Genomic DNA, 27,074 nt, shown 5'->3' on the forward strand with positions numbered 1-27,074 from the left:
CATCGCGTGGTAGTTGGGGAATGTGATTCTTGATTCGATCTAAACCCCGAACCCCATCAACATTCAATGCTGCCTCTTGGTGTGGAACTGGTTAACGTGGACATTGAAGCTCCACTCCGTTGAGATGTAAAGGCCCAGAAGTTGGGACACTTTTTGGCTGTTGAGTCAGATGATCCAAGTAGGATCATACTTTCACTCTTTTTTCACCAAAAAGGCGCTAAGCTTCAAACAATACGTAAAGGTCGATCCATTCTATACAGTCATACCTGTTTAAACCTAATACGATAATAGGGACACAAGAACATGAATTTGGTGCTGACAAATCGTCTTAGGCATTGGGAAGAGAAAACAAACAACTAGTCGGTGGTATAGGCATTCATCTCTGTATGGAACATTCCTTGTTCACCTTTCCCTCAACGCTTTATGTATTTGTATTCACAAATACATTAGAAACAGGGGTTGGAAGCTTTGAAGAAAGAGTAGGGTTACTGACAAAGATCCCAAGAATAATTTGCTTTCATTAATCCACATTATATAAAGAATAATAATTATCAAGATATCTTTTCTTACAAATCGGCAACCAAGTTACCTACCACCCAAGGCCAACAACCCCTCTGAAACCAAAAATCTCCAAAACCCAAACAAAAACAAATATTCCGCAATATTGGTACACTATACCTGACAGGGAAAATTTTTTGGACGGCCACTTCACCAAAATCATCAATACAATCCTACATATTTAGCCATCTGATTATAGCATGGCAAGACATCTCGTAGACTACTACGTATGCAATGGACCCTCCCTGGTGACTGCCAGGAGATAAGATCAGAGTCCTGGTCAACCAATAGAGTGACCAAACATATGACGACCCAAAAAGAAATGATGGAATAAGTGGGTAAGGGAATAAAAAATAGCAAAAGAAAGGTCTACAAGGAAACAACACAAACTGTTTGAGACGGCCATCTTCTGCCAAAGAATGGCCAGACTCACCAGCCTAACCTAATTCAAAACCTGACAAGTGACAGTAGCAAACTCCGAGTTCCCTAATCCCGCGTTCTGCTTACGATTGAGAACTTGTACACACAAAGCTCCACGCACTCGAACCTCAAAACCTTTTGAAGCTCAATCACCTTCATGACCATATGAACCAATGAATGCTTTGAATGGACCAGAATCGACTCTTGGTTTCATTATACCATTTCTAAATGAATGGAATTATCAATGAACTCATCGCGCAAACCAAAAATTCAATCCAAAACTAACTCATGATGCAGCAGCAGTAGCAGATGCCTTCTCCATTTTCTCCTTTTCAATCTCTGCTCTCCTCTGTTCAGCATGCTGAGCAACACCATTTGCAAGAGCTTGATGATGGAAATCCAGCGTCTGTGTAAGGTTCTGAAACCTCATAGGATCTGATGCTTGCAAGCCTAGATTCAAAAATTAGGGAAGGCAAGAAAAAAGTCCACATTCAAGACAATGCCATGGAAGCTCAACAAAAATAGAAGATGCATATAAACAAACTTAGATGGCTGAATAAACATTTACCTTTGACGGTATCCACAAAGAAAACAAAAGGGTCTACTTCATCAATTGGTGACTGTAACTCTTCATCATCACTGAAGTCATCATCTGAGTCATCATCATCATCATCATTTGCACGGAAAGCCTTTGCCTATTAAAAACAAAGTCAGGTGGTGTCAAATAAAAGATTGGAAAGTCCAGGAATCCATTACTGAAAGGATATCTAGGGTAACTTACAACAGATATGTCCTAATCATTAAAAGGTCACAGCATTATTATTAATTTTCAAAGTTCTCTGTTCCGGCTCCGCATTACCAAAAAAGTCAACAGTACCTACATATTTGTTCTGAAGACAACTGCAATTTATCAAAACACACTAAAGAAATTGCTAAAACATTTCCTCAATTGAGAAATTTTTGGGGGCATAGCAAGTGTATGTCACCAAGAGTATCCAACCAGCAAACAAACAATTGACTAAATACCTTCGCTATTGCACCCCTCAAGTACTCTTGTAAAGCTCACACTTAATTGCTTATCTCATATTTTTCAACAAGAAGGCCAAATCTGTGAAGTCCTTTATTGTGAGTGAAAAAGGGCAACTAAACAATTCTATTCATTTTTCTTCTTCTTTTTTTGTATAAAGGCATACCATGAAAGACTCGCATTATCCACTTGGGTTCTAACACTTCAGTTTTATGAATTTCTGGGCACAAGCATCCAAACAACTTACAAGAATAAGATCAGGATGCCTTCATCCAGTCTATACAGTAGCTAGACATTCCACCATGGGCATATGCTGGTTCTCAGGACTTTGTCACATATGCTAGACAGAAAATGCAACCACAAAATTGCTATACTCTAGTTTATTTGCCAGTCTACGAGGGAGCTTTCCCTTTTTTGCGAAGTCGTGATATTAAAGATAGAAGCACAAGCAAAGTACCAAATTATGCACCTCACGGATCAACCTAATGCACATACCTGGGCAGCTAATTTTTGAAGCCTGATACTATCAGCTTCATCCCCATCCTCTGCATCGACTCCCATTTCCTTGTCAGAACCATCAACATCGTCGTCGTCATCATCAGTCTGGAAACCATCCATATCTTCATCATCTTCAGCCTCTTCCTCCTTCGCAGCTTCTGCTCACACATAAATAATACATGAATAATCCAGGTATTAGAGGAAAAGAAGGAAAGATAAAACCCCCGAAAGACAGCATGCTAAGCAAAATGAACAGGGAAATGGTTGCAATTCTCACAGATAGAGACAGAAAGGGAGAAAAGGAGAAGAGAGAGTGACCTGCAACTTGATCCTTGTATGCAACTAGGAGATCAAGGGTGGCCCTGAACACTCGCCCAAGAGCCTCCCCAGCTAACTGTTCACCAGGAAGTGCAAGTAGCGATGCAAGGCCCAAGCAGCACACTTTCTTATCATGTTCCCTGCAGCACCCAGAGCACCATAATATTACACTTCAGGTTTGTATGGAGTGAGACAGAAAGAGATTAAAACAAATACAAACTACCTACCGCTTAAAATTAGCCCGTAGACCACTCTTTCTAACTTGTTGCAACAACTGGAACCAAAGGTTGAACACTTCCGTTGCAACACCAAGCTTATTCAATATGCTGATTGTCAATGCTGCATTGTAATAAACCGCATTTGCAATCTGGGTTAAGAAAGACCAACATTGTGTCAGAAAATCACAGGACAAAGCCGTTTCCCGGAATGAAAAGTAATTCTAAAGGTAAGACCAAAGCAACTTGCAAAATGATAGTAGTGTTTATGCCCTGAAGAGTCAATTAACATTTAAATCAGTATAAGCTGTTGCTACTTCACACCATATTTTAACATATAAGAAACAAATCTTGATTCTAACAAGAACATTCCAAGATAGCATATACCATTAACTTCAAACTTGTAGCACAAATCCAACAAAGAAAATTTGAACAGATAAAAGATCTCAAATTGACTTAAATTGGCCATATATGAATCTTCAACTAGCTCTTTCTAATTGCGTTGTATATGATATTTGATGCGTAAGTCACCTTGAATCGGTAAAATAATTGAGGAACATCAAATTCTGATAATTATAAGACATGTGAAGCATATAAAAGCATGACATCATATTGCAGAAAACTGCAGCTAGGTCCTGACACTTTACCACTTGTACAAGAAGACATTTCAAGCGTGATTTCTCTGTTCGACGCAATCGATCAACCGTGATTCTCAGATATGGCTCGGCCCAATGATCCACCTGTCCTCTACAGTTTTGAAACACTACTTCTATCAGCTTTGGAGCTGGCTCAATATCATTGTCCTCTAAATTTTTATCTGCCATAATCTGCCAAAGAAAGCAAATAACATAAGACTTTATAAACCAAAGGGTTGCTGAGATAAAGGAGGCTAGAAAATTGCAAGATCAGAAACTAAAGAATATATAGTTCATTTTATTTTGCCCTGACAGTTGTCAATCTACAAGCAACTATATCACTACAAATCAACTCACAGATGAAATCATATTCCAAAGACTTTGCTGGTAGTCTGCTTCCTTGCAAGTAAGAAAATGTGCAGTTCCCCTGGATATATAGTTGTCCAAAGGAACCAAAATATCTGCATGTAAACAGCTACTACTTAGAAACAACAAAAAAGTACAGATGACTTCAACAATAAACAATAATAAATTGAAACTGGATTACGAAAAAAAGTATGAAACTTCCAGTTTCTGTTGTTACGATGTAACATATTTATGTGGACCTACTAGAACCATCAGAAATAAATTTTCCTCATTATATTATAAACAAATATGGACAACCACATTGAAGTGGCAATCTGATCCCAAAAATAAGGATGGTGGTCTTAGAAACTGTTTCAGTTACTAACACTTAAACCAATGCAGCTTGTTCTGTGCAAACATCTAACTCTAGGATTTCTATGAACAACATATGCTTTAAGAAGTAGTTAACAAACACAATGAATTCTACAAGAAGTTAGGCACAAAAATATTTGCAATTTATTTCGCAAAGGTGGATCTCAGACACACATGCTTAAAACACAAGTTTCAGATTAGTAATGTCTGGCATAATGTTTTTCAAAGAGCAAAAAAGTATCACTAAGTAACTTATCATGCTATTGACCATGGATAAGATGCATTATTCTTCCCAGGATAATTTACAATCCTTTTCCCAAGTACAATTTCCAGTTAATAACTAAATGAGGAGAAAACTGATTAAGCTGATGAGTAGTATAAAAGGAAAAGTTCTAGTTAACAACTCCTAAAACATTAAGAGATGGAAATAATAAAGGAACTAAGATAAGCAGAAAGCGTAAATAGAACTATACTTGGAAAGAAGTCTATAGCCCAATCAGCCAATGCTTCAATCATCAAAGGCCAAAGGCTCCACATATCCAGGGATATAGTCGGAGAAAAGAAGGTCATATATGAAACAATCTCCAAGACTTCTTCAAAAACCTCTGCAGAAGAATACAAAAAAATTGATGAAATAGACCCTACACAATGATAAAGACCAACCATCGTCTTATATAAGCCAAATCTGGCATGATTGTAACATAACAGCAAATAAACTATTAGATAATATACGTTATCAACTCACTTTTACATTTTGTTCAGAAAAAATTTAATAGTCAAGTCCTTTTGACCAAGTTCTAACCATACTGACGTGATCACTGTAAAAGTTAAAATTTGAAGGTTAAAACACAGCATAGGCTTTCCTAGAGCATGCTTGCTATTTACGCATCAAAAAGGCAAATGATTATTGTCAGTTTTTTTTTTTTCTGGTTATTTTGGCAAATGTCTATTGTGTTCATGAGCATTTCCAATTCTATACGCAAACACCTTCAGGATATAACTATATTTGCTGCCATTAATGATACAATTCTAAATCAAGATGCAATGGCTAATGCCATAAGGATAATCTTTGATCTACAATCTAACAAAATTTTGAATCTAATTTAAGAGTTAATATGCAGGGATGAAGTTAAGCATTATATGCTAGTACGGATAGACAAAAGCTAATAATATAAGTACTCTATGTCTAAAAATCACTTAGGAAGAGATCAAACATGCTCCTGAATGCATTATTTAGCTTTCCTTTCTCTTCAAACTGCTCACTATCCAAATCAATAACCTATATAAACACTTGTAATGTTTAAGAAAAAGCAGCATCTAAAGTATAGCAAGCTTGTCATTCACATTCAAACATTAGAATTCTTTAATCAACTCAATCCGGTCTCACTTTAAGGTTCACTTCTCAACTCTGGTTGGCTCAAAGTATGTATCACTATTAAGAAAATAAAACAATTAAAAAGCATCATTAGGACAGGGAAGAAATATTGTAGGTACCTTGTCCATCAGTTGTCAACATTCTTCGCATGATTGGAAGCAAAGTTGGCTCAATCTGAACAAAAAGATGAGGAAGCCTGCTAACTGATTCCAGTATTGTGCTTATGGCACGCAAACAGCCAACTGCAGCCAGAGCACCAGGATCATCGGCTTCATCATCAGCTTCTGCAGTGTTCATACACCTCCAAAATGCAGCTGCCTGAATGCAGAGACACGATGATAGTTTCAGATATAGATGAACGAAAAAGCAGTACTTCAAAAAAATAAAAATGGAAACATGCATTACCAAATTCTGACATAATCCAAGAGCATAAGGTGCCATCTCCTCCCCAAATTTGTCAACTATAGTCTCCAGTGTGAAAACAAGGTCCTCATTCTCAACCTCATTCATAAGTTTAAAAATCTCTGGAGGAAAAGAACATTGCAATGAATTGACTAAGTTGCTTGAATAATGAAAAGTAACTGATGTATCATGCAAATGTTCAATCAAATCATGATCTAGAAGTTGAGAAAAGAAGAACAGAAAACAACAGTGGTGCTGCCAAGAGCTGAGTTAATATTGAGACAACCATCATGTAAGCAGAAACCGTTAATATGGCAACCAAGTTTCAAATAACACTTACCATCAAGTAGTTGAGGAAGAATTGGACGAATCTCATTTAAATCTGCAAATTAAACAATTTATTTTCTGTTAAGCACTCAACTCTCAACTTCAGGAAATGGAGAAAAAGAAGTGCAAATAGATAAACATAAGCAGCAACAGTGATGGCAATCAACTATAAATGTAGATTTGCCCCAAGCTTGCTCAATCCAAACCCAACTCATACAGTATATAAAATAAAGTTCAAAGAGGAAGTATCAGCTATTTACCTCTGCAAGCTTCAACAAATGATCTCAAAGCAAAAACTGAATCAACACGAACAGGAAGTTCCAGATCACGCAACCCAGAAACAACGCTATGCAGTGCTTGGCGAAAATTATTCTGGTCAGAGAAGTTTATATGGGCATACTGTCCTGCTACCCAAGCCGCCTAATACCCAGATCACAAAAGTATAACTGAGAAAATTCTTACATGTGAAACTGTATGTATATATATCTCTTAGAAACCTTGACAAAGAACATAAGGAAGGATGATAAAAAATGCCACCAAAACAAAGATATAGAATGAACTCTGAAAAGATCATTTCAATATCCACAGACAATTCCAGAATAAACTAGATAAATTGCAGAATAATGTAATAAAGAAAATGAAATAGAAAAGCATAAAGAAGAAAATTGATTGGAAACAAACCTTGGCTCTAAGATGACCAACAGGACTGCAGAACTCTGGGAAAACATGTTGCATCAACATATGTTCCAGTTCGGATTTATAGGGCTCAGTTTGTTTCAGTTTATCACAAAGTGCTCCAACAGCAAGAAGAGCACCATCCTTCTGTCGGTAGGGCTTATATTCTATTGGTGTTTCATCATATCTGGAATGAGAGAGATTTTCCATAAAAATACCATACAAAGAGAAAGAAAAGAAAATCAAGCCATCATCAAAGAATCCCGTTATTCCCAGTCTGCATAAAGCTTCAAAAGTAAAAGAATACCTTTTGAAAATTTCAACAATGAATTGAATAAACTTTTGAAGGTTCTCTTTTCCACGTTTTCTGACTAACTCACTGACAAAGTCCATGGAAGCAGTCCTTGGACTATATAAATCTTCAATAATATCTGCAGTACAACAATAAATGTATGAACCAGTGTGGCTCATTCAAGGTTTACAACAGGCACACCAGGTTTCGTAGCTCACCATAACCCTTCCTTACATACTCATGTGGATCTTCCTCCCAAAGCTTTTGATCATTATCATTGAAGCACATGAGGGGGAAGACTATCTCAAAAAGAAGAACATCAAGCTGTGGCTGCAACAAAGTATACATGCTATTTTTCGAGATACTGCATAAAAATAAATGTTTTACAGGTCAGAATCCATTATTAACATCTCTAAATTCAATACAATTTGCAATACACAAGCATAGGACAACAAGAAGAAGATAATGCATCGGTTAAAGATGTAATGTCATCAATCATTTTGGTACAACAAAGGCTGCCAGAATCAGTATAAAATTACGATAAAAATCATGATTTTTATCAAGAAATGACCAAATCTATCTTAACCATTGTAAATCTATGGCAGAAAAGTAAAATCAAGCATGATACGCTTTATTTGCTTATATTAAGGGATAAAGTACACATTATACAGAAGAAATTATTCTAATTAACACTGCTACAGAAAACTTTCATAGTTTTCGTGTTAACATGTTAAGCACTTCATGAGTAATCATAAATACATCAAGAAGCCTTGCTCTATCTCTCTGAGCAGTAAAAAGAAAGTAATAGGGAACACCAAAAAGAAAAGATTAAAAATAATCCAATTCTTTCAGTTATATGCAGGGCACCCTTTAGCCTCAAGAAAAAGAACATCCCAGCATTGATTCTGAAAGAATGACCGGCTCTGACAAAAGCATAACCCAACATCTTACACTGACTAAAGCACCAGTACATGATAAGATTTATGAAGAATGACATTGCAAACCTGCTGCTTAGATACTGAAGAATAAGGTTGGTAACTCTGTCAGGGAGATAGCCACCAACACGAATCACACCCAATAAGTTTAAGTGGCATTCCAGAATTTTTCCAGCATAACTCTTCTGAAACATTTGGGCAAAAGCCCTGTTTTCAGGATTCCGGAGCTTTAAATCTCCAAACCTGTAAAACAGCCACCAAAAACCACAAACAAGCTTAGTAACTTTACACTAGCAAAAATTACTCAAAACATGCAGCAATTTCTAAAACTTACCGAGTATATAGCCTATTTAAAATATGAACTGTCCATTTTTTCACCTTCCACCAACCCCATGATTTCCTGAGCTCAGGATCCACAGGTTGGCCTTCCAGAGGTACGGGCCTCTCCAAAACATTTAAGAAAAGAATCATCCAAGCATTGAACACATTTGGATCAAGTAACTGCTTTGGAATCTCCAACTGAGAAGAAGAGAAAATAACCCAAAGATGGCATGTAAATCATACAAATCCCAACAAAACAATGCACAGGAAACTAGTTGTAGTGGACATAAAAACCCTGTAGTACAAGAAGTTATGGTCAAGATATTTGGCACATAATTCTTCCTCAAGCTCAAAAAATATAAAAATGCACTAAAATTGTTGGCATGCTAGAGATCAGATTAAGAAACTTTTGATATCCAAAATAACAGGAAAAGTAAGACTGTCTTTTTTTTTTTTTTGGTGGTAAAGAACAAAAGGAGAGATCAAGAGTTCATATCAAAAAGCATTATATAAGATCATCAAATCCACATAAAAACCCTTTTTTTACAAACAAGAGAGTGAGAATGGGTATAATTTTAAATAAGAACAAAATATTATCATAAATATGCCAAAAGGTTCATCTAGAGACAAAATGAAAAGGACATACAGAGAATTGAAAACAAAAAAAAAAAAAAGAGAATATACAAAAGGTTTAAATGAATGTCAGAAGCTCCCCTTTAGCATCCCTGTAACAGATAAGGCAAAAAAGGTAATGAAGATGCACTATAAAACTAGAAATTTAAAACTTACATAGATGGATGACCAGAAAATTTTACAAATAAGCTTGATCAGATCTGCTACTTCCAGTGCTGGTTTGTCAATCTGGACAAGTCTGTTGAATATATTGAGAAGATGAGGAAATGTCTCCTCAACAATGCGGTGAACTGGAGTTCTCTCCTCCTCTGACTTGAACCTAGAATGATAAAATTTTGAGAATGGATTAGCAGCTCATGACATTATACAAAACAATGCGAGTATGTACCAAATTAAGAGAAACAATAAGTCATTATTTGAATTAATACAGGGCAACACTTCTGAAGCTTGCAGGTATTGCAATCAAGCATTAAGGACGCAGAAAGAAGCTAGTTAAATTAAACAAATGCTTTCTATCTCTTCAGAAAAAAACTTGCAAAAACAATAAAGATTGCACTGGTACGAAAATAATAATTGACAAATGGAAATAAAGAAAAATATTCAGCCAAATATAGAAAAATATGGTATATACTTACTCATATTTTCTAGCAAGAATCCGTAAGACAAACAAAGCCCCGTAAACCTGCTGATCTTGTAGATTATGCTTCACCCAGTCCAGAAGTCGTGGCCACTGCTCAGGATAATCAGCATGGATAATGGTCTTGAGACACTCACCCAATTGAACCCTGCAACAAAACAGATATGATGCATAGAGCAACTTAAGCATGTAATGTAATTTCTGCACAATACCAATAAAACAGTAAAAAATTCCAAACAAACTATAAAAAAACATGGGGACAACAAAGAACCTCACCTCAACAAAGGAGGAACTTGAGCTACAAATACAAGAATATGATCGCGAACCATATCTTTATCACCTTGCAAAATTTTCTGTTGCTCATCTACATTTATTGAAACAAACAAAACATATATTCAAATTCATAAAACATAAATTTGGCAAAAAGAAATTGATATTTTTGAATAAAGGAGAGAGAAGTGAGAGGTTACTTGGATCAAGTGGAGCCCAATTCTTAGCAATGAAGTTCTTAAAATGAATAGAAGCAACTTGACGAACCGCCATATCGCAATTATTATCGACGATGATCTGTAACAGTCTCACCAGATGCTGAGGCGTATACTGAAACTGCAACCAATGAAAATCCTAAATTCAATCTTTTGATCCTTAAAAAAAAAAAACAATCAAAAACGATTACTATTAATTATATATAAAGAACACCTGATTGAGACTTTGTTCAGCAGCCTTGCGTTCAGCAGGATTGGGACTGAGGGCAGCTTGAAGAACAACAGCGAGACTCGGAAGATCCATTATTTTTTTTATCCGATGATGAACAATTAGAAATTAAAAAAGCTAAAAATCTAAACCCTAGCTACTCAAATTCAGGTACGAGATGAGAGTCTAGGGTTTAGAGAAAGAGAGGAAACAAAACTACAAAAATGAAAATAAAAAGAGAGCGAGAGAGAGAGAGGTTTGCGGAGGGAGACAGCTAGAGCTAGAGAAGAGAAAGGGTATTTAAATGATTAGGGTTTACGGTTGTTTAACTAAAACCACTTTACTCACTCACACGCGCGGTCAACTCCAGCTTCCCAGTTTCCACCATTTCCCTGCAGAAAAATTAACCCAAAACATTAAAAAGGGAGTTACGCAACCCAGTAAACGACGTCGTTCATTTATTTACTGAAGGGGACGAAGGTAGCAGCCGCACGTGCATGGCGTCGGCCGTGCTTTTCGCGTAGAAAAGAATGATTACTTGTATTATCAGCCAAAAAAAAAAAAAAAGGAAGCGGTGTAATAATCAATAATAAATTTGTTTGGAATAATTAAATATGGGTTTTGATGCATTGAGTGGTTGGGTTAGCTTAGTTAAAGAAGGGAGGGGGCAAAGGCACAATGCTTTATTTCACTTTATAGCAATAGGCATTTGCTTTATTGCTCTAAAGCTTTAGTTTTTTGGCCTTTCTAAATGGGAAGGCTCGCTTTCAAGCATATCTCTTTTTTGTTTCCAAATCTAACTGATTGGCCGTTTTTTTGAAAAAAAACATATATTTTGATTAGGAGAAGAGAGATTTAGATTCGAGAAAATTAGATTTAATTTTACTTAAGTACATTTTAATCCAAATAATTAAATTAGAGTTTGGATCATCAAGACGAATGAAATGCAGACGTGACCAAGCGGGCAGCCCAAGTGAGAGCTAATGAGCAGGAAAAGGATTTAAAAAGGCTACAAATAAATAATGCTAAGATCTATTTATAGGAACATAACATTTGTACTTACCTGCTCCCCGTGCTAGTTTGTTGCACCAAACATAGTAATGCAATGCCTTTGCGTCATTATGACTAAGTCGAGCTGCATCTAAATTATTCTTACTCAAGTTCATGATTGTTAGATTTTGAAAATCTACTCAATTTGGTATCCAAAATCAGCTTGAAATCGAGTTTGAATTTTGTAATATTCAATTTAAATGATTCGTAAGTCTTATTAATTTTTTTTATATTTTTAATATTATATATATAAGTAAAATATATTGACATCCAATCATATATTTTAAAAAAATTTGAGTTTTTATTATGAATTTAAGCTCAAATTTGAATTAAGTTTTAAATTTCTTATATAAATTAATGATAATCAAGTCGACGTCGAATAGCTTCAGTTCTACCAAAAAAAGAAAAGAAGTCCACCGGTGAGTCAGCTAGCCTGGACTCAATAATTCCCTCGTCATCATGATCAACCAAGATATGTTGATGGACAAAAAGTCATTGCAGGGTGGAGATTCTTGGGATCTACGGGGGAAATTGTGTGCCTTGAGTTAAAAGAATTTGGCTTCCTTATTTCTACGAATCACGAATTGGTTGGTGGTTTGGGTTTGTGAAAATGTGGCAAATTTGGTTTTGTTTGGTAAGAGACAATGAGCCAGCCAGCCAGCCACAGGCTAATGCAAGGGCAAGCCATTTATTCGGTTGGAGGGTTGAGAAAAACATGACAATTGACAATGAAAACCAGGCCTTAGTCGTGGCTCTTCTTCAAACAATTGACAATAATATTTTGTTTGTAGCATAATGAAGGGAAACAATTGCACCAACGTTTTTACTGTCAGGCTTTTCTTGCAAAACAAAGACTCAAACGAGAGCTCAGCCTGGGCTCTAAGCTTACTCAATGAAACAAAGGCCCCAACAAGACTTCCTTAAAAGTAATCTCATCATCTTGTCTTCAATACCGAGCAAAAAAAATTCAATAAAAGCAAGCCTACTATCATCAAGTTGTAATTCCAATTAAGCAAGAACCATGACCATAAATGTCTGAAAATTTGGATATGCATTCAATAAAATCAAGACTTCTCATAGTAATGCATCACGAAATGAGGAATATAAAACATTCCATTTTGAAGCAAATTAAACTCAAATTATTTAAGACATTCAAATTCATGAGAACTAGTGGGAACATACAAAGAATGTCATAAGATACAATTGAGACTCACATTTCATTAGTAATTCTGAAAATGTTATTTCTTTTTTTTTTTTCTTTTTACAAATGGTTAACGTAATTGCGTACATATGCATACCTAGAAATACCATGTTACATAGAGACGAAAAATGAGCTAAAGTCACGCCCAGCCAAAGTATCCTTCCCTGTTCAACTTGAAGTTCAAAGAATTTAGATAACATCTCTTATAATTAGTAAATCCGATCCAAGAAGAACCAGCTTGAAGAAGAAAAATAAGAAGCTGAACCACTTGGCTTTGGCAGGTAAGAATGCGAGGTAAGGAAAAATAGAGGTACAAGGTGAGATGAGAACCAGAGGTCCATGTTTCTGTCCACGTAAATTGGCATTTCAAGATGAGTTTGAAGGATTTCATCGGAATAGAAACTTCTGCGAAAAGGAAAATGGAAGAAAGATCAATCCCCAAAAGTATAATAAAAATCCCAAATAAACAAATTATTGACAACATGAATAGAAAAGAATAGAACTACAAGTACATATATTTGAAATGGGGCCTGCACTATATAATCAAGGAAAAAACTTCAAAATGATTAGGCAGAAGATTATAATTGATGTTTGTAGTCAATTATTACAGATTAAGATTTAATCTTTTTTAGATTCATTACATATCAGTATATGTTGCTCATTAAATTTTGTTTTGGATGTCACAACAAATAAATGCTGTAGTTCCATATTGGGTAAAGCAAGGATTCAATTGTTTATTTTTCTTGTTTCGTTAGTATTGTTGACATGGTTTCACATGCTATTGCATCAAAATACAGTTGGTTTTAGTTTCCGAATTTGACAGATAGTTCTTCATCTGAAGAACATGAGCTGCACGGCCATTCAAATTCAAGTGTCAAGCAATAAAAAGCCAATCTGAATGCAATAAACCAAAATGAAATTTAAGTTCATAGTATATCTGTGGGTAATTACCTATCTCATTCTCCTGTCCAATCTAACAATTCACTCCGGTGTACAAATATCTTTGACAATTGTTCCTCAGCTTCAGTATCATTAACAACGCCCCGGCATCTTGGAAAGCCACAGTAGCATGCCAAATGCTCGTCAATGGAAAAGAACCTGTAAGACAGAAGCAAGTCAGTGTCTAAGATAACCAAGGAATAAATCTACGCAGAGGACTAGGGGAGAACCTGTAATCATATGTCAGCTCTTCCCATCGTTTAATATCTCTCTTTGCAAATATAATAATATGGTCATCACCATGAATACTAATAACTCTTGAGTAGCAATTCGGCTGCACGAAAGGCAAGAAAGAACAATAATGTACATATTTTACACTAGCGTATAATTCACCAGAAAATGAAGTGTCATAATGCCAACAAGAGCATTCGACAAGACTACAACAAGAATTTTTGGCAGATTAAGAAACCTACAATTCTGGTGTTATACTAGAAGAACTTGATTACGTGAAAGGAACTTTTCTACCCCCCCTGCCCCCATTATCTTTCACCCCTTTTAGAAAAATCTCAAATGTATTCCATGCCTGAGAGGCAAACAATAATCTTCACCAACTTTCCAGAAAAAACATTAACTTTTCATTATTACCATCTCTTAATAAACCATTTAATGGACTCATAAAGATCCATACAAGTGTAAAAGAGGAATGAACTTAAACATGTATGACAAGAATAATAAGAACTACACAAAAATCAGATGTAGCCAAACAAATTGAGAGAAGGGTATCAAGCAAGTTAAAATTACCAAAAGTAAGGTTGTAACATTACTATCTCTTCATACACCATTCCATCAACTCATAAGGATCCATGCATGGGTAAAAGTGGAATAAACATAAACATGTATGACAAGAATTAAAAGGATAAGCAAATATCCTGTGTAGCCAAACCATTAAAAACAGAAGGTAATAAAGCAAATTAAATTACCAAAAAGCAAGGATGAAAAGCACTTACTTCACATGAGTGATTGATCAGATGTGCTATGCTTCCTGCCCTAGTGGCATCGATCACTCGTTCATTATCGATTCGAAACATGTAAGTCCCAGCACCCTGTGAGATAAAGTAATTAGCAACTTTCAAAGTTGACTATGCCTGCTGTCTGGGATAGCCATAGGACAATAACACAAACATGAAATAAACAAATAGATAAGATACTTAATAGAGTACATACCACTAATGAATTGTATATGAAATGTTCCCTCCTATCAGCTATAGAAGGTCTAACAAGTTCACCAGTATATTCAATCACCTACAGATAATACAAGTTACTTTCACGTACTCAAAAAAAAAAAAAAAAAAGAATGCTATATTGTAAAGTGCATATTATTTTACCATGTCTCCTGCCCTATGCGGATGCTTTGCAAAGATTCCAAACCCATGAATTCCTGATTTCCCTAGAGCCAAATGCAATTCCAGTTATTAGAAAGCAAAACTGGGAAAAAAACAAATAAAAACAATAAAAAGAGCAAGTGACTGTTTTATACTTCAGTATGATTCTTCAAAGGAAAAAAAAATTAGACATAGATTGCAATGATAAACTATGTGATCAAGCAGAAAAAAAGAACACAAAATATTCGTAAACATATACCCAGAAGATTTGAAACTATATGCATATGCAAAATCCCTTGTAAGACTGATGAAATTTTAAATATAATAGTATATTGTTATATTAAAATGGATAAATGCAAACACGAAAAAGAAACACAGACTGAACTAGAAAACACTCTATATGGCAGCAGCTTTACTTCTCTCATTTATCCAAAGCCAGAAATAGTAAAGGCAAAAAAGTTTAAACTCAGCTTCGTTAAACAGATGTCATTCAATTTGAACTCAATGGAACAAATTATATCCCCTGCCAAACCTTTTTACTTCTGCCTTCTTCCACCCACAAACACACACATAAAAGACAAAATGTAATCACTTACCAAATGCCAGTCTCTTTCGAAAGGTCTGCCTCATGTAATTATACTTCTCAGCCACAGAAAGAATGTTGTTAGGAGCATCAAGCAGGGGGGCTTTAAGCTTGTTAAGACTGAAAGAAAATTTGACACCATTCAGTCCGTTGTTCGGTAATGTGCTGCTTGACAGTCCATGTTGGCAACAGCCACCAACCAAGTAGGGTTGATTCTCGACAAACAAGCGCTTTAAGGATGCAGCAGCAAGGGCCTCGGGTTCTTTGCGGCCTCTTCTTCCAAAATGATTGTAAGGCTCTGCACCAAACAAAAAGAAACATTCAAGCCAAAACAGCATGCAGCTTTGATCTAACAATTTCAAGAAACTAGACATGAAAATATAATAATATGTTGAGGCCACAATTGCTGCTTAGGATAGGATTGGATAGGATAACTTTTTACTCAATGTTTTATTGTCATTTCTTCTAGCCATTTAGGAGGAGGGTCAGAAATTTCATTGGACTAAACTCCTTTATCTCCTTTATGGAAGGAAATATGCAATCCTATGGATTGGAGTAGGGTTGTATTAATTTACATTGATAGGATTATGTATAAGCTAAAAAAAATTCACTCATAGAGATACCATAAGTAAGATAAAACAAAGGCAATATTTACTCATCAACCCAATTAAATCCTATCTATAAGCAACCTAAAACTGCTAGCTATCTTTGCAAGTAAAACCACTTCAGTTTCTGTATATCTAAGAAACAATGCCAATGGCCTTTAAACAAAAATGAGGAAGGTGGTTAATCCCATCATATAGCGACCCATAGAACCAACATATACACAACCCATGAGCAAAAATTAAAAATAAAGAAAATGAAATAACTATAACAATAAATATCAAAAGCAATAGCATAAATCGCTGATTAAAATTGGTTCACATAGAAGCAAATGGCCAAAACGAAAAAGAATTCTAGAGCATTGAGAGCAAGGGACATAAACAGAATCAAAAGGCAAGGGAGCAAATATGTCAAAAATACTACTAATGAAGAAAATGAAATGACCAATACCATACCAGTACGAGCACAACCAGATGGATTAAGGGGTGGCGTGTACTCAGAACATTGACGTACTGTTCTGCCAACTCGTTCATCAGATGCTAATCGATCATTAGATGGCTGCCTATGCTTCTTGCAAAAAGAAAGTAAACGAATACACTGATCTTCATCATCTTCATCTACAGAGAGGAGAAAGAGCCTGTCCTCATCCTCAAGCTATGCAACCATAAAACGAGGCAAATTGGAAGCATATGATCCATGTTATCCATCAGTGACAATAATTACAACTACTCAAAAAAATGGGACAAATATAACTGTAAAAGATATATTAAACTAATGTTACAAAAAGATTGAAACTACCTCAACACAGAGACCTGCAGCACGTGCACAAAGTGGATGATAAGCTACCCGACATGTGGTGTTTGAACACTGAAGACAATAATAGGCATTGCCAAAAAACATTTAATCAGCATAGAAAGCGGGAGGACAGGTATACACAGTAGATTAACAAAATAAATGACTTTGTCAAAAAAAAAAATGACAGCTCCAACATACTATTCTCGGTTAAAGAGAATGTCAATTAGAAGTAAAAGGTCCACTTGAAGTAGAAATTCGACATACTGCATGCTGCATGAACTCAACTATGGGTGTTAGGTGTTGATATTTATCTGAGTGTCCAATTTGATTGTCTTAAATTAAAAGACCAAGAAAAATGCCATAAAAGGGCCCCAAAAAAAGATGGGACATGGAGACTTGATAAACATTCACTTAAGTATTATACATTTATTTCCAGTATAATATTCATTTACCTCATTATAAGCATTCATATCACTTTTGTGATGGCTATATGTTATGGGAATATTAATCTGCTTGTCCAATGTGGCCAACACAAACTAGGATACTTTTAAAAGCTCAGAATTTAATGGTTATTGGCTAGGGAACAAATTGGAAAAGCTGGATTTGTTTAACAGAATCATGTTAGACTAGTCAATTTTATTTGAATAATGCTCATAGCCTTTAGAAGTTGAAATCAAAGAGTACTTACTATTTCCATTCGAAGCCAAAAAAATAGCAACAGTGTTAAAGGCTACAAAGAAGAAAAGAAGACCCAAAATAGGAACCCACTTATTGGTTTGAGCTTAAGGCCCAAAACACAGGTATCATGTTAATCATATTTCCTTTCTCCTCTCCCCTCCGGTCACACACAAGTATAATAGCTTCTCTCACAGCACAAACATTGCCACCAAAATGACACCATTAATCAAGCCTCTTTCCTTTCTTTCTCCAAATTTATTTTAGCTTTTCTTTTTTATTTTACATATTTCTCCCTTTTCACTCTCAACAGCTTTTGCATGATACTCACACCTTTAATCTCCCCCGACCCATGGACATCGTCAATATGATAGCTTGTTTGCTGCCAATGAGGTTATTGTCATGCCAGGAAGACATGGCCTTGGGTATTCTACCGTGTCAGAGAGATCTGATCAAGTACAAGATCCATGACATGTCATTACAAGAACTTCTCAAATTTTTACCAGTTCAAGCAACATAGACTATTGACACATGCTTAAATTTCAAATGCTAAGCACATATAGCGCAATTTTTACGTATACAAAAAGTTCTGATATCAACAAACACCCTGAAAGCACTCATACTTTCAAAATTCAATTAAACATCACTATCACATAGAAACTAACATAATGATATTGGATAAGTTACAATGAGAAACTACAGTAGAGAAGAAATAATCATCACATTAAATATAAAAATAGGCTGAATAACGAAAACCAGGTTATTATTATATGCTTACTTGGATACAAGCACCATAAGATACGCCACAGATGCTACATAACAGCTTCCAACGGTCCTGTTATATGCAACAAAAAGATAAGAAAGAAAAGAAACTAACATTATTTAATTTTTACAAGCCTTATTTACATGGAAATCAAGGGCATATGAAATTTAGCTTTGTAAAAGTGGCCCCATGATCCTCACTAGATAATATTAAAAAGCACTCCATAAGCATGTCCCGGGAACATAACATATATGCAAAATGACAGTAACTGAAGTACCTTGTTGATTCTATTTAGCCCATCAATGGGTTCCATTCTCTTTACATCAGATAAACATGTTTCTGGAGCATAAACATTTAGTCAACGCATTACATATTAAAAGTAAGAAAAAAGAAACATAAATGATACAGTCACAAACCAGGTATCCAAATGGCACAAGCCAGATGAGCCCATTGGCCATCAGTTGTAGGCTTCATGGCACCCCCTAAGAGAGATCAATTTACAGATTCAGTGATGCATAATTCATGGCTTTCAAAAAGAATTTAAGAAGTCAATATACCTATAACAGGGCAAAGACAGCAAGCTGGAGGAGACTCGGGTGCCCCAGGGCGGCATAAGTTGCACAACCACAGAACACCATCAACAGGTTCAAGTTCACCATAGCATCTGGCATGGACCTGGACAATCATTAATTAAGATGGAACAACTAGAAAATTCAAAAAAAATAAAAATCTGTGCCACATACATGCATACCTACATGGTGTATAAAGTGGAATACAGAATAAACAATCATTTTGACTGAAATTTGATAGCATTAAGTTTACATGTAACAACTTGACAAGGATACAGTTGTATGATTAATGATGACATATATGACATGCTATTGATATGAAAAAACTTGTAAAGGAGCATTTACCATCATTCTGCATTTGTCACACTGGAGGAACAGATTGTTCTCATACTCCTAAAAGCAAAGGAACCTCAGTCAGCAAAACAAAATTAAGCATCAAAATCATAAATCAACAAAGAGATTCAACTGGTAACAAGGGGAAAAGTGGAAAGTAGACACCTAAAAAAGAAGAATCACTAAGCACAGTGTTTCACAGGAAAAAAAAACCCTCAAAGTAAAAGATGTAAAATGAAAATAGATCAAGAAATGAGAGTGAAAGAAACCAAACATTGACCAGTTAAATTGGGTCTGCATCCGTGTGTTGTCATATGCGCTATACAGATTATTTTGACTGCAATTAGCCCCAAGATATGCCAAAATTTTATTTCCAGGAACATTTGAATAATTTTAACAATAAAAGGGTAATCTGGTAGCCCTCCTAGGTGCCCTATTTTTTGACTAGTAAGTCTTATTCTGATAGGGTTTGTTTTAAAACTTATTTAGTGATTATGAATCCTTTTTGTCATGCAATTATTCGGTCCATTCTTTTCACTTTAACTTCTCTGTTTCTACCCATAAGATTAGATTTGAGAAGAATATGTTTTGATTCAGTGCTTCATATTCACAAGTCAAAAAACTGCTAAAACAACAAAACATTAACCTGCCACTGCTTATCATGAAAGCCAAGATCCTTTGTTGATAGTTTTGAGGGAAGAATAGACATAATCCCTAATCACAAAGTTGTACTAAAACACTGTGACTCAAAGACTCTAATCTAAAACTGAACCAATGAGGGATGAAATAAAACAACTAATACAAGAAAAATGGACTAAATAAAAAGAAGATAGTGCCACTGTAGCACATCAGGGAGTAAACTGCCTTTTACCTCATCCATGTGGCAGACACTACACTTATCTAGGTCTTTCCAGTCCACACGAACAGGTCTATAACCAGCAGGCAGATCTCGATATCTTCCAGATGCTAACTTGAATGCTGAGAACTTTGAAGAAAGTCTGGATTTCGACAACCCCTGTCAGTACAATAGGAACTCATTATAGCCTAAGAAAAATAATTGATTTATGCAATTATACGATAACAACACATATTTAAAGGTCTCAACACTTGCAATCAAACAACCAACGAAGAGAATAACAAGAAAATAAGGAATACCACAGGACATGTACTAATTAAACAACAAAAAGATTACAAAAGATGTTTGAAAGCCATAAGCACTTGCTGTTTGGGGAAAAAAAACAAAATTCTATGTCTTGAAAAATTATAATCATATATAGATCCTAACTCAGTTATTAGTTAAACAATTAATCCCAATGAGGTAACGAGTTCCTGCTTTGAACACTCAACCTGGTCATTTAGACAGGGCAGAATAGATGACATAATAGCTATATGTGAGGTTTTGACATAATGTCCATAAGGATTTGCAAATTTTACCCTGATATAAAGGCATTAGTCTACAGTTTTTAGAATATCATAGTTTTTTTTTTAAGAAATTTCATGAAGAGTACCATAGTTAAAGAATGAAGAGCATAAACAAACTTTTTTTCTATATCACCTTATAAGGGACACCTTTGCAGCTAAATCACATACTAGTTATGGAAATTGACAAAAAAGTAGATATCCAGTCAGAATAAATCCATGACCTAGTACTGAACAATGAAAATCAAAATCCCCTATGACACTTAGTGCAACTTCAAAATTGACGAGAAATATAACATAATAGTATACCTGTATTAATTTTATAACTTCAGGATTGGAGAAACCAAACATGTCAGAGCCAGATTCGAAGACTCTTTTTATTCCAACCTTCGAATCGTAAGAAGAATCGTTTTGTCTTTTTCTTATACTTTTATATATCTTATTCCAACAAGCTGATGGATCAGGTCCTTCAAACTGAACAAATACTCAGCCTAAATTAGTTATTGCAATCAATAATTTTGACAATATGTACTATTTAAAACAAAAGCAGAGATGATATAATATGAATAACCAGTCCAAAAAGGAAAGGAATATATGCAAAATAAGGAGTAAATAAACTGATGAAAAATCTACCGCGGATAAGGATAAAAAATTGAAACAATAAAGGAATGCAAATTGTATTTTGAAATTTGAATAAACTGCCACTTTTACAATTCCTTAAAACATTCAGATACTTCAATTATCACTTCTATCCCTTTCTAATATCTGACTAACATGCTCCAAGGTGCTGGCAGATTGCACTCAACACCACTGTAATAGGCCTTTTTTTCCATTAATACAAAAATATAAAAACCTACCCTGCAACCTCTACAACTAACCTTTTGATATATTTGTGGAATCTATTCAGATGACCAGCAGGAACTGAAAGACTAGCAAGGAAGACGCAGGGAAACTGTTGCATGGTATTACAGGGGATCCATTTTGCACAACTGGTACTAAACTTTTTTTACTTTGGGATTCAGCTTACTCAATGGTCATTCACTTTCTTTTTCTCATCCTTTTTTTATTTTTGAGACTCAACTGGGCTGCAACTACAAGGACTTTCCTTTGACCTGTCATTAGTGCACAAGTTCCTTAAAGACCTAGAATCCCCTTTCATCCCTATATTCCCCATTTCGCAACCACCAAACAGGCCCTCAAATATTATTATTCAATAATCACATACAAGGGCAGACAATTTGATGCCATACTAAGAGAGAAGAGCAATGCCTGAAAGCAAGAATGTACATGAGCAATGGAGCACTGATGCTCCTGAATGGTTGATATTCTCCAAAATGAACCCTCTATAACAAAGTAATGATGAGGAACAAAGAATAATGACCATAAGTTTCACAGCATGAGCAAGAAAGCTTCAAATTCATAACCAAATATTCACATCTAGGAAGCTGAAGTAGTGCTTAACAAGTCTCCAAAGAGAGTTCATTGACATCAGCAATGATTATTTGAAATCCCAACTATTCTTATGAGTTACTCCAGATAACAACACAGAAAAAGAGTCATTTATCTAGATATCTCCCAAGGCCGCTCACATGTGCTACTTCTTGGGAAGCATGTTTCCTAAACCAAGAACAGATGACACAATGACAGCTAATCATTTTATTAGCTTTAACAGAATGTAAAAAAAAAAAATTTAAAAAAAAACCTGTTTACTAGCATCTCGAAAGTAGCCCAATGATGCATCAAGAACAAAATCAGACAACTAGAAAAAAAAAACTCGAAAAAATAGAAAAAGAGAAGTGCAAAATTGCACCAAGATCAGCAGATGCACAAAAACAAGCAGGAAAGCATAACCCAGCAAATTTAAGATCATTTCATCACGTTATACAACTAACCTTCTCTCCATCATTTGCCACCCTAAATAAAGGGTGACTCTTTGACTGAGGATCTCGCAACACTTCCATCCTATACAAGGTACAAACACTTGGATCTAACAGCCATAGAGTAAAACAAGGAACAAAAAAAGTAATGTCACAGAATGCCAATAAAATAGGATGATCACAAGAAATTGAAAAAAAAAAAGAAAAAGATAACATGCATAAAAGAGAAAATGCCTAACCTCTTATTGAAGTAAATTTCCTCACAGCAGTGTACCCTTCAGGCCAGATGATCCCATCACCTTGAAAATATTCTGAGTCTTTGACAATTTTTCCTGAAAGAGGAGTCCAACAACCCATGAGCAAAAATTGAGATTTCTATCTTTTTGACAAACAGTACTGAATGATCAGAAGTAAGTTAAAGGGCCACAAAGTTCAACCCAGTAAAGCCTTAATCTCAGTCCAATTGGATAGGCACTTAGTCTAGGAAAGATTTTTTGGAATCAATTCTCTCCTAACTACTTCAACTAGCATAATTTCCCGCTTACATCTGACCCACACATACAACACAAATCTATTTTAGCAGTACTTAACAATTTGCCAAAAAATCAAAGTCCAAAATGCAAAACGAAGAATGAAAGAGTGTGAATAGCCAAAGAAGGCTAATCAACCTGACAACCAGATTCAAAATTGTATGATGTCTCAACTTATAGAAATACAAAGCAATTCAAAGCCACTAGAAATTACCAAGGCTAATTATTTGCAAATCTCCTATTACATATGAAGAATCTCCAAATCCACCAGGAGTTATCTGAATCCCCTGATCTTTTATGTGATCTTCAACTGAATCTATACTTCCTTCATCCTCACTACTTGCACATTCACCATCATCCACATCAATTCCGTTTTGTAGCTGTAACATTCTTCTTGGAACCTTCTGTTCACTCAGATACCTATTTTGAACCAAAAGAATTAAACATAGACAACATTAGCTCTTACATGCAATTGCATGAGTGAAAAGAACAGGCCATCATAGTCACCATCAAAGGCATACTAGCTGAAACTAATGTTGTGAGAAAGAAGTACAACTAATTAAAAAGAAAGGGGGGAGGGTACTTCATGGGAAAATACAAAGATTGATTCCTTAAAACCAAACTAAGTAAGCATAAATGCATAAAAGCATTTCATTTTAACAAGACAATCACATTAAACAAGTCAAAGAATAACAAATACAATAACAGTCCCCAAGCCATATGCAAAAGCATAAAAGCTAAAAATAGGGAGAAAGGATGATAAGGAGTCATATGCAATAAACTCAGAAAAGCATCAGTTTCAATTCATTCTCAATGTTAGCCTTGGCTATGCTTAAAAATGGACCATGTGCGAGCGCAAAGCAGAAACAATTGAAATGGGCATGTTAATCTCATTGCAATTAGAATAAATAAATAAATTCAAAGAAAAAAGTTTTTCTTAATCATATTCCTTTTGAAACTTGTCCTAAATAAACTTTTAGAAAAAACACCTAAAAAGAAAAATAACTTACAATTTTGCTTCTTCCAAGCCCCTTGTAAATCGTGGTTTCTTGCACTTCCGATGGAATGAAGAAAGAAGTCCTTTGAGAAATGAGATCACCTGTTTAATTTTTATTCTGAAAATTATGAAAGAAACCAATGATATCAATCCTCAAGAGATATAAGCACAGCATCAACACAAAACAAGAACATTACATGTCAAGCAAACTTAAAATACATACAAACCTTGCAAAATCATGGGTGCCGAAAAACTGCACTGGAACTGATCTTCCACCAGAAATCTTGCTTAAACCTTTACGATCACCAACAAGTGATTCATCTACCACGATGGCTGGCCACATAGCATGACCTGCACTACAAAGATCAAAAGATAAGCCAGTGGCAAAGCAGGAAATACATAGATCGATTCATAATTGACCTAAAAGAAAATTAACTCAGCATTAAACCACATGAAGATATTTACAGGACAAGAGCCCGGACACATACTAAGAGCTGTTATCAACTCTTCAAGAACCTTGCAAAACCTTACACAAGAAAATGAACAGCTATGATGCTTCACTAGATGCATTACTTGGCTTTTTTTTACAAAAGCTACAATAACAAAAGAGAAAATTCATAGGTATACATAAATAAACTGCTAAGAAAAACTAAGATTCAACAAAAATATGATCATTAGAGAATAAAAATCAATCAGTCCTTACACACACGTCCCAGGTTCACCTTAAACAAATTATTCCAAAATATATCACAGCGAATAACCAACAACAGACGGACAATCCTCAATATCTCTTGTCATAACATTAAAAGGCTTTTTATAGTAAGTTGTAGCCATCTTTGACTAATAATAGATGAAGCAAATAGGTTTAGCACAAACCAGTAAGTTTTGCCCATATGATATCCCCAGGTTCAAGTTCTTGACAATCATCTAGACTGGCAGCCAACGCAACCATCTCATCATAATCATACCCATCATCATCTGTACTATTAACACTGAAACTCAGGTTCAGGCAGTCCATCTCATCATGAGAAACATGAAATTTCAGTTTCTCATTAGAAAGAATCAAATCTTCCTCATCTCCATCCTCATATTCAACCTGCATTTCAACTTGTCAAGCAATGAACAAACTGCCCCAGGAAAATCACCAATGAAGTAGTGTATCTTTAACACGATTAAATCCCAAAACAATTTGTATAATCAGATAAAAAAACAACTGAAAAGATATGAGAGGCATACATGATGTCTATTAGTCTCCACATTGTATCCAACTACTCGGCCAGAATACCAATCAGCATCCAATGGCCAAAAAACCTGTATTCAACAAGATTGTTGTCAAGAAGTATGTAAATTCAATGTTTATAAATCGAAACTTCAAAGAGCCATCAAAATGCTTGCCTTGCATTGGAATCCAACAAATGCTTTCGGATGAACACCGTCAAAACTCAACCTGTTCAAGTTACAAATTTAACCGATTAGTATAACCATAATATCAATAAAAAAAATATATATTTAAAAAATTATAAAAGAAAAGAAAACTGAACAAAGGCCTTTTACATCAAGATTGCAACCATCTGAACCCAATTAACTAGGACTCCTTTTGATTGTTGCTTTAGCTACTTACTTTTTGCTTCCAAGTAAAAAACAGTCAGAAAGCAAAATTATGATCAATTAAAAATAAAAAAAAAACAACATAAAGGCAACGCCGTTCTAGATCAATTGTTTCACACATAATCATGCATTTTTTAATCCAAATAAATATTTGCATTGCATCCAAATGCACTTTGCTTTCCCATGCGGAAACAAAATTCAGTAGCAAATGTAAAAACCATATCAAACTTAACGAAAAATATGAATCAATAATTAAAATAGGGCTGAGTCCCCAACCACTACTCAGAAACATAAGAAAGAAAACGAAACAAATTTTAGTAAATAACAAGAAAAACTGACCTGACCCATTTCTTAGCAGTAGCAGAACCAGTGACAGCCCGCTGCGAATTCGGAGTGGAATTATGCCTCCTTTTCTTAACAGAATTATTATTAACATTATTATTAACACTATTATTATTTCTAGAATCCCTCAAACGCGGGCGATCCAACTCACTCAAAACACTCGAATCAACCCCTAATTTCGCCAACTCACTTTTCCCAACCCTCCTCTTTTTCCTCAAACTCTCATCAATTTCACTTTTGACCACCGTTTGGCTCTCATCTTCGAGCAAAGAGTCGTAGAAGGAGACGCATTGGCGGGGCCGTTTAGGGCGGCGAGCGTAGACATGCAAGAGCGGGGGATTGTGGGGTTTAAGTTGGTGATGGTGGTGGTTGTCGATGATGAGTTTACGAGCTTTAACCTTTTTGGACATAACGTTGGAGGAGTTAGTAGCGCTGACGCAAAGAGAAGCGGCGGAGTACACGCGGTCTAAGGAAACGTAGCGAATCGGAGTGTCGGCATCCTCCTCATCTCCACCGCCTCCTTTTTCGAGAAATGCCATCACTGGGAGAGACGGTTGGAAGGGAGGGCTTTTGGAGGGGAAGAGAAAAAAGAGAGGAAAGAGACTTTTTTAGGGTTTTAAATGGGATTGAGATTGGGGGGAAATCGGAGGGTTTTGGAGGGAGCGGGGTGGGCTTTCTGTTTTCCCCCCAAAATTATCCTCTCATCAATTTACTTAAACACCTGAATTTT

General features: G+C 35.5%; 2 protein-coding genes across 4 annotated transcripts; both read right to left on the minus strand.

Moving 5' to 3' along the window:
• Positions 1-485: 485 nt before the first annotated feature.
• Positions 486-10,970, minus strand: LOC110421155 (importin beta-like SAD2). Its single transcript, XM_021434652.2, has 22 exons — positions 10,685-10,970; positions 10,456-10,591; positions 10,262-10,349; positions 9,984-10,133; positions 9,505-9,667; positions 8,729-8,913; positions 8,464-8,637; positions 7,678-7,823; positions 7,475-7,598; positions 7,174-7,354; positions 6,753-6,912; positions 6,506-6,547; positions 6,169-6,287; positions 5,883-6,081; positions 4,862-4,993; positions 4,029-4,132; positions 3,684-3,863; positions 3,049-3,188; positions 2,822-2,961; positions 2,501-2,661; positions 1,547-1,673; positions 486-1,428 (listed from the first exon to the last, which is right to left on the minus strand). The coding sequence occupies exons 1-22, from the start codon at positions 10,772-10,774 to the stop codon at positions 1,265-1,267; spliced, it is 3,105 nt and encodes a 1,034-aa protein (XP_021290327.1). The 5' UTR covers positions 10,775-10,970; the 3' UTR covers positions 486-1,264.
• A 2,093-nt stretch (positions 10,971-13,063) lies between these two features.
• ATX2 (trithorax-like protein 2) lies at positions 13,064-27,074 on the minus strand. Of its 3 annotated transcripts, none has more exons than XM_089784451.1 (25): positions 26,342-27,074; positions 25,790-25,841; positions 25,631-25,705; positions 25,271-25,490; positions 24,622-24,745; positions 24,408-24,512; positions 23,612-23,817; positions 23,107-23,199; positions 22,883-22,977; positions 21,300-21,464; positions 20,443-20,586; positions 19,584-19,631; positions 19,227-19,344; positions 19,086-19,151; positions 18,947-19,008; positions 18,685-18,741; positions 17,235-17,303; positions 16,892-17,090; positions 15,847-16,131; positions 15,254-15,306; positions 15,093-15,170; positions 14,876-14,971; positions 14,099-14,202; positions 13,881-14,027; positions 13,064-13,334 (listed from the first exon to the last, which is right to left on the minus strand). In XM_089784451.1, exons 1-24 carry the CDS (start codon positions 26,881-26,883, stop codon positions 13,886-13,888), a joined length of 3,198 nt encoding a protein of 1,065 aa, XP_089640577.1. In that variant the 5' UTR covers positions 26,884-27,074; the 3' UTR covers positions 13,064-13,334; positions 13,881-13,885. The 3 variants fall into 3 exon arrangements, with proteins under 3 accessions (XP_089640577.1, XP_021290951.2, XP_089640578.1); XM_021435276.2 differs by having other exon boundaries at positions 15,254-15,315; positions 26,342-27,070; XM_089784452.1 differs by lacking the exon at positions 21,300-21,464 and having other exon boundaries at positions 15,254-15,315; positions 26,342-27,072.

Source organism: Theobroma umbraticum, unplaced genomic scaffold (genome assembly GCF_002168275.2).
Source record: "Theobroma umbraticum cultivar Fairchild unplaced genomic scaffold, ASM216827v3 scaffold_130.0, whole genome shotgun sequence".
NCBI lineage: Eukaryota > Viridiplantae > Streptophyta > Magnoliopsida > Malvales > Malvaceae > Theobroma > Theobroma umbraticum.

Bases quoted from the DNA above. Each gene is read 5' to 3' on its own strand.
- LOC110421155 (XM_021434652.2), bottom strand. From the start codon at position 10,774: ATGGATCTTCCGAGTCTCGCTGTTGTTCTTCAAGCTGCCCTCAGTCCC. The intron at 9,668-9,983 runs GTAAGTATATAC...TTATCATTCTAG, and splicing joins ATTCTTGCTAGAAAATATGA to GTTCAAGTCAGAGGAGGAGA. The intron at 1,429-1,546 runs GTAAATGTTTAT...TTTTGAATCTAG, and splicing joins CTTTGTGGATACCGTCAAAG to GCTTGCAAGCATCAGATCCT.
- ATX2 (XM_021435276.2), bottom strand. From the start codon at position 26,883: ATGGCATTTCTCGAAAAAGGAGGCGGTGGAGATGAGGAGGATGCCGAC. The intron at 19,009-19,085 runs GTTTGTGACTGT...TTTATGCTCCAG, and splicing joins TTGTGCCATTTGGATACCTG to AAACATGTTTATCTGATGTA. The intron at 17,304-18,684 runs GTAAGCATATAA...TATTGTCTTCAG, and splicing joins CTTATGGTGCTTGTATCCAA to TGTTCAAACACCACATGTCG.